Below are 10440 nucleotides of genomic sequence, written 5' to 3'. Positions count from 1 at the left end.
ATAACAAAATAAACAACAACAACAACAACGTAAAAACAACACTAACAACAACATAACGGGCAATAAATAATACAACCAACAATGTGAACGACATTAACCTAAGTTACAGTAAAAACAGCAACAACAGAACAAACAACAACACAACATGCAACGACATAAACAACAACAATATAAACAATCAAACAAAAAAATTAACAGTCTTTGCTTTTCCCCATTTAGTTTTTCAAGTTTTTTAAATAAGCAAATATCATACAAATAAACCATGCAATGAATAAATAAAACTTAACAAATATTTTATGTTTGTAGGCAGGCAACAACTAGACATAGGCCCGGATAAATTCCACCAAATATATCATAATCTACCTAACATACCATAACTGAATTGAAAATATGAATGTATATATACACGTATCAGATTTGGCAATTTACTAGTTACGGTGTATATAAATGTGTAATGTTATGTATTGAATAGTCCAAGTATATCATACTGGAAACTAAACAATTACTGAATGTTAGATACTGGATGTCTTGCTACTTATACTACTGCCGTGTAGTAAATATTACTTTCAGAGGAAGCATACCTGCTTCTATGTCCATTTCAATCCAGGTAAATTGTTGCGTACAACCATAACATCATCTCTTAGCACTTTTAATGTGTTGCTATGTGTTTGTGTGTGTGTTGTGTGTGTGTGTGTGTGTGTGTGTGTGTGTGTGTGTGTGTGTGTGTGTGTGTGTGTGTGTGTGTGTGGTGTGTGTGTGTGTGTGTGTGTCAATCAGGAGCAGACGCGCAACCGCAGCACAAAACACAAAAACCTAACCTAACCTAATAAAGGCAAGCGAAACAATTTCGTCTTATTATTCCTACTATGATTAATAAAGTTTTTAAAATTAACTTTCAAAAAGTTAATTAGGATAGAAAAGACTTTTTACAACAAAGAACATCAAACAATTTTATATTTTTGATTATAAACTTGTTTTAATTAAAAAAATATTATATTGAAAATGATAAAACGAAAAAAATATAATGCACTTATTTAAATCTAAAAACAATTGCAAATGCAAAGATATAAAAATAAAACCATAAACTTTAGCAGATTTATCCCATATCAACAGAACAACACATCGTATAACAACCACAACAACATACATCTCACACAACACACAGCACACATACAGCACACACAACAACACTCAAACCACATTACACACAACAACACGCTTTACACAAACACATATCAACACAAAAAACACACAACAACCAATAAATAACGCAACTAATAATAATATAATATTTCACGCTGCCAGTATTTCCGTTTTGTTGGTGACGTCACGAATGACGATGATGAAATTTTTTAAGACTATGAAAACGGCGATGGGGAAAATAGATGATGATAAGTGGTACGTTATAACCGCCGAAATGATGGAATCACGCTATATAATTAATTATTGTTATCTTGTTATATTTGTTATCTTTTCATACTATAGAGGATTGTATAAATCTACCGTAGAAGCTATATGAAGAATTGCAAATAAGCGAAGTTGGTAGCGAGGTTTGAAGCAAAGCCGTAATTGTGGTTTATACCGTTACTTGGATCAGTTTGGTGTTTCTATTACTTACTGTTGGCGTTCAAATAAACGTTCAACCAGGTTTGCGTTTGAAGCAGTTGTCTTCATCTATCAAAAATCTTGAATCTACGGGATAACGAACACTTGACGATTGTTGAAAGCTGAAACACTGATGTTGGAAATATAGAGATGGTTGAAGTTAAAACATCGGTCTTGGTAGTATCGAGCGTTAAAGAGTTACAAGTATATTCATGATGAAAGATGTTGATGATGATAGAAGATGATGAAAAATTGTGTTTATGATGATGATGAAAAATGTTAATGATGTTGATAATGAAAGATGCTTTATATTAAAAAGATGTCATATGTTGATGGTATATACAGCAGATGACAATTTGAAGTAACAATGAGATAAACGATGATGATGATGATAATAATGATGCTGGTGATAAATTTAAAGAGGATGTTAATGAAGATAGAGACATATTCTTCCATTTAATCTCACAGCCATCAAAGTCACATATTTATAACAAACATTAATCACCAAGTTATTTTTTTTATTAAAAACTTTTTTAATGACGAATGAATGATTAAGTATTTTAATCATTATGTGACAAGGGCAAACGTGTTTAATTCATCGCTAATAAGGATGCGGTATGCAGATCAGTGAACTTCCACCATTTTATTGCCTTTATGACAACAATTTCTACAGAAATGATTGGTTTGTATCTATTTCTAGCCTAGAGCTCTTATGAAAAAAATAATTTATCTATAGAATCGGCATGCCATATCTAATATCCTGTTGAACCAGCAGTGGAAGAAATGGGTGGAAGAAATGGGATTGTCAAGGCTGCTCCATTGTAAAGGTAGGCTACGTTGTTGCCTGCATATCCACATTATATCCCTCATCATTCCGTATGTTGTATCACCATCTTCATCATCATTTTGTGCTATATCGTCAGTGTGATCTAGATTTTGTGAGTTTTATCACCTTTATTAACATCATTCTGTGGGTTATATCATCTTTATTATTATCACCATAATTTTTGTGTGTTATATCATCTTTATTATCATTATCGACTGAGTGATAGTATCATATGCGTTTGATAATGTAATGATGATGGATTGGTAAGTATCGGCCCAATGAGTCACACAGAATGTTAACGGTAACAAAATTTTGGTAAAAAATTTAAAAAGAATTGTTAAATGTATTTAAATTATGAAAGCAAACTTATTTAAAGTTTAAAAATACGAGCAAAAATTGCAGTTGAAATAATTTATAATTCTGATTTATATTCATAATAGATTTATACGTAACGGTGTATGATGAATGTTGTTTCAATGATTGAAATGGGTTGAGATAATAACATTATGCACGTGTAAGGTTCTAAATTGCTCGGAATAAGTTTCAAGCTTTAAATACTTCGAATTATTAATTATATAAATCTCTGAGAAAACATTTTAGAACAAATAAAAAAAAAATTGTAAATATTTCGAAAAATTTCAAAATCAAGTGATAACAGGTGACAAATGCAAAGGTACTAAAAACATCACAACATTAATTGTCATAATGTTTTTGTTCTTCTGACGCTATCAAACCAAGAACAATGACGTTAAGAAACAGCAATGACGGAATGACAACTTGTTTATATCACTGATGTTTAAAACAAGTAACCAATTGAGTAACATTACATACCACATAGACAACAGCAATGACATTACATCGATACATTCAATAGTATAGATTTATTATTGATAGTAGTAGTACTTAGTACTTGAGTAGCGTACTCGAAATTATGTAACTGCGTTGCGGTACTCGAATTTGAAAATTGCACTCACAGAGCCAGTACAACTGTACCGGTACAACGCTAGCACTAATACATTGTTGTTGTTGATGTTGTTTGTTGATGTTGTTGTTGATGTTGTTTGTTGTTGTTTGCTTTTGTTGATGTTGTTGTTGATGTTTTTTGTTGTTGAAGTTGTTGTTGTTTGTTGTTGTTGTTGTTGTTGTTGTTGTTTTTGATACGATAAGTCACCGATAAACTTAAAAAACCTTTTTATATCTAAATCAATAATGTATTCCATTTATCATCCACATTATACCAACACACACACACAAAACACAAACAAACACACACACAAACAAACACACACAAAAAAAAACAAACACATTTTCTCTCTTTATCTCTTTCTCTCTCTCTCTCTTTTTCTCCATGTGTTATATGATAACAGTAACATTACTACAAAACATAGCATCAATAACAAAATCGACAACATAATGAAATAACATTATAAACTATAACATCAACTATAACATCAACAACAACGTCAATCATATTAGCCCAACAACAACAACAACAACATCAAATACATTAACTCAACAACAACACCACAACAACAACAACAACAACAAAAAGAAATAATACCTTGATGTGGTTAAACCATTCTGTCTGCGCGTTAATATACATCTGTCGAACATCGGAGTTCTGTCGGTTGGTTGGACGATGATGGTGATGATGAAGATGATGATGATGACGATGATGATGGTGATGGTGGTGATGATGATGATGATGATGATGAAGATGATGATGGCCATGATGGTGATGGCCATGATGATGATGGTGATGATGATGGTGGTGGTGATGATGATTATGATGATGATGGTGATGATGATGATGATGATGGTGAGGATGATGGTGGTGGTGGTGATGATGATGATGACGATGATGATGATGATGATGATGGTGATGGTGATGATGATGATGGTGGTGGTGATGATGATGGTGATGATGATGACGATGATGGTGATGATAATGATGATGATGATGATGATGATGGTGATGGTGGTGATGATAGCGAAGAGGAATATAATGCAATAAATAAAGTGACAGTGTAAAAATGACATGATAAAAAATTGATGTAGATAAACAAGACAACAGCATGCCAGGAGGGCTCGCTGAATTATGTGGAAGATCATCATGGTAGTGATCATCGTTTTGAAAAAAATACGGCCATGATCAGGATGATAACGATCATTATTTTGAAAAATTATGCCGTCTTATCAGGAGCAGTAAACAAGAAAATGATGTATGCGACCATTATGATGATGATGATGACGACGATGATGATGATGATGGTGGTGATAAACGTGATGATGATATTGGATAGCATGATGATGAAAAAAATGATGAAATGATTGTGATGAAGTTATTCGAGGCGATGGAAGCGAAATGATAACAGAACGATGACATGACTAAGGATGAATGTAACAGACGATGTTCTAAAATTTTACAAATTGACGAACAAACGAACGAACGAACGAACGAACGAACGAACGAACGAACGAACGAACGAACGAACGAACGAATGAATGAATGAATGGATGAATGAATGAATGAATGAACGAATGAATGTATGTATGGATGAAAAATTTGAATGGATAGAAAAAGTAGACGAACAAAGAATATGAACGCACTCGCTGATAGATGGACGAATATGCGGAAGGAAACGAATGAATGAAAAAACAAATGATATGAAAATGAAAACAAAATAAAATGAAAGTTTAGTAAGAAAATTAATGAACGAATGAACAAAAAAACGAAAAAACGAATGATCCAAACGAACGATTGAACCAAAGATTGAATGAATGAACGAATGAGTGAATGAATGAATTCATCAACCGAGTAAATAAATAAGACAACAAATGAATAAAAAATGAATAAAAAAAATGAATGAATGAAGAAATGAATGAATGAATGAATGAGCGAAAGAAGGAAGAAAATAATGAATACCTTAATCTGATTGAAAAGTTCTGTTTGAGCGTATATTTGCTTGAAGTCTGCATTCTGCAATCATCAAATTAAACCAGTTCATATTGTTGTGTCCGTTGGCAATTGTTGTCATAGTAACCCTCATCATCATCATCATATTAATAATAACAATAATAATAATAAAAATGTTAATATATATTGATAATAAGATATAAAAATATATATATGTATTGTATATATATATAACAATGATAATAACAATGACATTAATAAAGTAAACAATAAATATAATATTTATAATTATGACGATGATATAATAATAATAATAATTATTATTATTATTATAATGACAATGAAGATAATAATAATAATTATTATTATTAATATTATTATTAATGTCGTTTGGCCTAGGTAATCCCAAAGCCCTGTTATGCAACACCATCAGTTACGCAACCACATACCTACTCGTTAACTTCCAGCTGTCATCATCATCATCATTACTATTACCATCATCATCATCCCCATCACTATCATCATCATCATTACCATCATCATTTCCATAATCATCATCAATACCGTCATCATCATCATCATCAGTACCGTCATCATGGCTATTGACAGCTTATCATTCATTATTGAAAACTTCATCGCCATTGTTGGAAGTAGTAGTAGTAGTAAGGTGAGAGATACATTGGAAGACTGCCACTCTGAATGTATGCTGTATGTGGCTTAGGGTAGGTCGTCAGAAAAAAATTGAATGTGAATAGTGATAAAAAGTTGCTATGGCATGGATCTAGTATGAAATGACAATTTTTTTCAAAATCAAGACTCATCTTCCTTTGCCGCCAGGTGGAGCAAGATTGGCATTTTTAGCTTATATTGTTCTTTTTATACTATGAAAATAATAATTAGTAAAACAATTAATTTTAATTTAAAGTTATAATTAATGATTAGAGTAATCATTATTTTTATTATTAGTCATTTTAGGAATTATAAAAATACTCCAAATTACTAACTACACTTCTTATTTTAGGGATTAAAATGAAGAAAATTAATAATTGCAGGGACATAAATTTTCTCGTTCACGGCAATATTAATTTTTTAATTCATTCGAAATAATAAACACCGTTATCGAGATGCTCTACTAATAATTGATAATAAACTTGGAAACAGTTATAAACAACTGCAATTACTAAAATTAGGAATAACTGGGCTCCCAATTCTGGTAGTTGTGACGCTTGTTCAAATTGGTCGATGCTCTTCCTCGTCAAATGAAATAGAACGGTTTTTTTATATAAAGTTTAGTGATTGATTTAAAACGTGTGTTAAAAGAAATTTAAAAACAAAGCGTTTTGGAATAGTCCAAGGCCTCTCACGCAGAATCTTTTAGAAATACACTCCAGTTTCCTACAGTGGCTAGAGAATGCAATAGGTATGGCGTATCTAATGTTGCAGGAGCTGCTATAGCTACAGCTGCCCTCACAGACTATGGAGTTATAAAAAAAACGATAGGACAGCTATTATTGACCGCTCAAAGCTGAGACGACAAAGGCAACGGCTTCGAGCCAAATTAACGTATGAAGCAAAGATAACTCTAGCTGCTGCAGGTCCAAAGTCAATTTTCTTTGATGGAAGAAAAGACAAAACTATTTGTATGTCATTAACTTGTAGCAAGAGCTTTTTTGTTGAAAAACATATTACGTTACTTAAGGAGCCAAATTAAGGAGCCTATTGCTCCACAAAAGCTTTTTGTGGAGCAATAAAATGTAAAATTTGAAAAACGACAGAATAATTTGCCGACACTTTTATAAGATATCACAAATATCAGCAGTATCTTTTCAACATAGTTAAAGCAATAGAAATTGGAAAAGTATAAAAAGAACTGACTAAAAAAAACCTGGTCCTTTTAATCCATTCACGTTGGCATACAGCAGCCAATATGTATATTTCAACCACGTCATCTTCTAAAGAACTCACATTGCCCACGGACTACATTCTAATAGTTTATGCTCCACTACGGTTTTTTTTTACAAAAATACAACCTCAGTGTTATATGGATGCTAAGCACCTGTGGCGCTTGATTCAATTTACGCGTTTTCTTCCTAAAAATGAACTCCAGATAATAAATGTATTCAAAGAAATGCTTTTTTTGGTCACCCAGAAAATATTCTAACAGCAATCTGCTAGATGACAGAGATAAGAGAACTTGCAGCCGGACGAATTAAATGTGCAAAAAAAGCTCCAGCACCTGGTGAAGGTAAAATCAGAAAATTTCAATGTCCTTCTCTTAACTTTGAGGCTGCCGAATACTATTGTCTTCTAAATTGGCAAGACGTTCCAAGAACCTCGCCACCTATGCTACGAGATATAAATGATGACAAAATTGAAGCAGCAATTAAAGTACCTCGGAAGTGGACACTAAAAAAATATCCTTGCCATAATCAAAGCGTGGAACGACATGTGAAGTTGGTAACCGAAGCATCATCGCCAGTCTGTGGTGCTCTGAGACGTGATGGATATATAAGAGCAAAATTAGAATCAAGAAAAGAAATTCCACATTTTGGTTTGAAGAAAGATTGGAAAAGAGGAGAGATTAACTGAAACTGATAATATTATAATAGTAAATATATTATAATATAATAAAATTCAATGTCTTTCTCTTATATGCAGAAAACAGTGTCTTTTAATTATCAAATATACCGAAAAGTATGTTGTGTAACTGTATCACTCCAATTATTGAAATTTTTTTACAAAAAAAAAATAATTTGTGTTTTTTTACAAAAAATGCATTTTTATAAAAAAAAAAATCCAAAAAAAATTAATTTTTTTTACAAAAAAAGAAATAATTTTTTTTTACAAAAAAATTAATTTTTCTACAAAAAAAAATAATTTGGAAACAATTTAACAAAATAATAAAATGTAAATGTTGGTTTTAATATTAATCAAACAATTGGCATTGAATAGAATTACTGGTATATATTATATGAGCTTATTTCAATGGCAAATTTAAGTCATTTTTCAAGGCCCTGGCGGCAGAGTTAAACAAAATTTTTTTTTTTAATTTTATTTCAAATGTGATCCATATATGCTAGAGCAACTTTTTATTGCTATTCATAGTCAATAGTTTAAAAAAAGTTTTGGGACGACCTACCCTTGTGGCTTGCTAGAAATGGTTCTGTTTAATTTTATCTCTTCCTCTCTTTCTCTCTCTCTCTCTCTCTCTCTCTCTCTCTCTCTCTTTCTTTCTCTGTATCTTTTTCTCTCTCTCTCTCTCTCTTTTTGTATCTCTCTCTGTATCTCTCTTTCTCTTTTTTTATCTCTCTCTCTCTTTATCTCTCTTATTTCTCAAGTATGGAAAAATATTATTGTGGCTATGTTTCCTAACGTAAACAAGTCGATTAGATATCCAATTATGCAATGCAATAAATAAAGATTGAATATATTCGGTCGATCATTCGCCCATGTTTTGTTTATGAATTGGTTAATGCACTGCATTTTTATCTAACTGTTGTTGTATTTTGTTGAAGAGTTTTTGGAATCACATTAAACAAACTTTACAAGCTGATCAAATACACAATACATACACAATCATCCAGAGACATGAACACACAATACATTACAAATATATATATATACACACACACAAACACACACATACATACACACACACACACACATACATACATACATACATACACACAAAACATAATACAATGAAAACAACATGATGAATATTATTAATTAGAGTGAATCAACTTGACAGCCTACATAGAGACGCGTTTTAAAACCATTTCAACCAAATTATCCTTGTTCGAAATTGCATTTCTTACAAAAATCAAATTTAAAGAAACAGCGAAAATCTTTTTTGCTTTTACTAACTACAGAATACAGTTGTAAAAGCTGTCATGGTACTCAACACGTTACGTGTATCTATTTGTATCTATGTATCTAATGTATTTGTATCCATGTATCTAATGTATTGGTATCTATATATCTAATGTATTTGTATCCAAGTATCTAATGTTTAGTATCTATGCATCTAATGTATTTGTATCCATGTATCTAATATATTGGTATCTATATATCTAATGTATTTGTATCTATGTATTTAATGTATTTGTATCTATGTATGTAATGTATTTGTTATTATGTATTTAATGCATTTGCATATATGTGTTTAATGTATCTGCATTCATGTATTTCATGTATTTGTATTCATGTATCCAAGAAGGAATATGGAAGCATACACATGAAAGTTGATCCACAGACTTGTGAAAAATTTCCAGAAAGAACTTCTGGTTTGGTTTGCAGTACGAAGAATCACTCAGCGGTGGTTTTACATTTACACGTTTCAGAATTCGTTTGTGGAGAAAAATTTTTGTTTGTGGTGTTGACGAACAAGAATCATTATCATCATCGTCATCATCATCGTCATCATCAGCAGCATCATCATCATCATCAGCAGCAGCAGCATCATTTAATCATGTTTTCATCGTACAATCATAAGTAGAATCACCATCGTCGTTGTCGTCGTCGTATTTAGAACCACTGTCATAATTTTTTTAATCATCTCAACTTTCTCCATTTTCACCATTATTTTCATCAAGTTTTCATCCTTAACGTCACCTCCTTCATCATCATCCCCATCATCATCATCATCCTCTTTTTCTTCTCCGTCATCATCATCATCTTTTCCATCATCTTCTTTTTCACCATCATCATCTTCATCATCGTCTTCTTCTTCATCGTCGTAATAATACTACAAACCACGACAATGCCCGTTAATCCAAATCCTTTAATCCGCTGATTTTTTCCGTATTTTTTATTATTTGCTGATATAAAGTTTGTTTGTTTGTTTGTTTGTTTGTTTGTTTGTTTGTTTGGTTGGTTGGTTGTTTGTTTGTTGTTTGTTTGTTTGTTTGTTTGGTTGGTTGTTTGTTTTTTTGTTTGTTTGTTTGTTTGTTTGGTTGGTTGTTTGTTTTTTTGATTGTTTTTGTATGTCTGGTTGTTTTTGTATGTTTGTTTAATTGTTTTTGTTGACGTTTTAAAAATGTTATACAATGCTACAATATACAACTTACATTTACATTTGTATGGCAAATGT

General features: G+C 31.5%; 1 protein-coding gene across 1 annotated transcript; it reads left to right on the top strand.

Moving 5' to 3' along the window:
* Nucleotides 1-7523: 7523 nt before the first annotated feature.
* HELRODRAFT_171587 (hypothetical protein) lies at nt 7524-7937 on the top strand (the record flags this gene model as incomplete). The annotated part of the gene is made up of 1 exon (XM_009018299.1): nt 7524-7937. The coding sequence occupies one exon, from the start codon at nt 7524-7526 to the stop codon at nt 7935-7937; it is 414 nt and encodes a 137-aa protein (XP_009016547.1).
* Between the last annotated feature and the right edge of the window lie 2503 nt (nt 7938-10440).

This window comes from Helobdella robusta (genome assembly GCF_000326865.2).
Source record: "Helobdella robusta unplaced genomic scaffold HELROscaffold_21, whole genome shotgun sequence".
NCBI lineage: Eukaryota > Metazoa > Annelida > Clitellata > Rhynchobdellida > Glossiphoniidae > Helobdella > Helobdella robusta.
The sequence above is the reverse complement of the archived record's forward strand: the minus strand, read 5'-3'. Positions and strand labels throughout refer to the sequence as shown.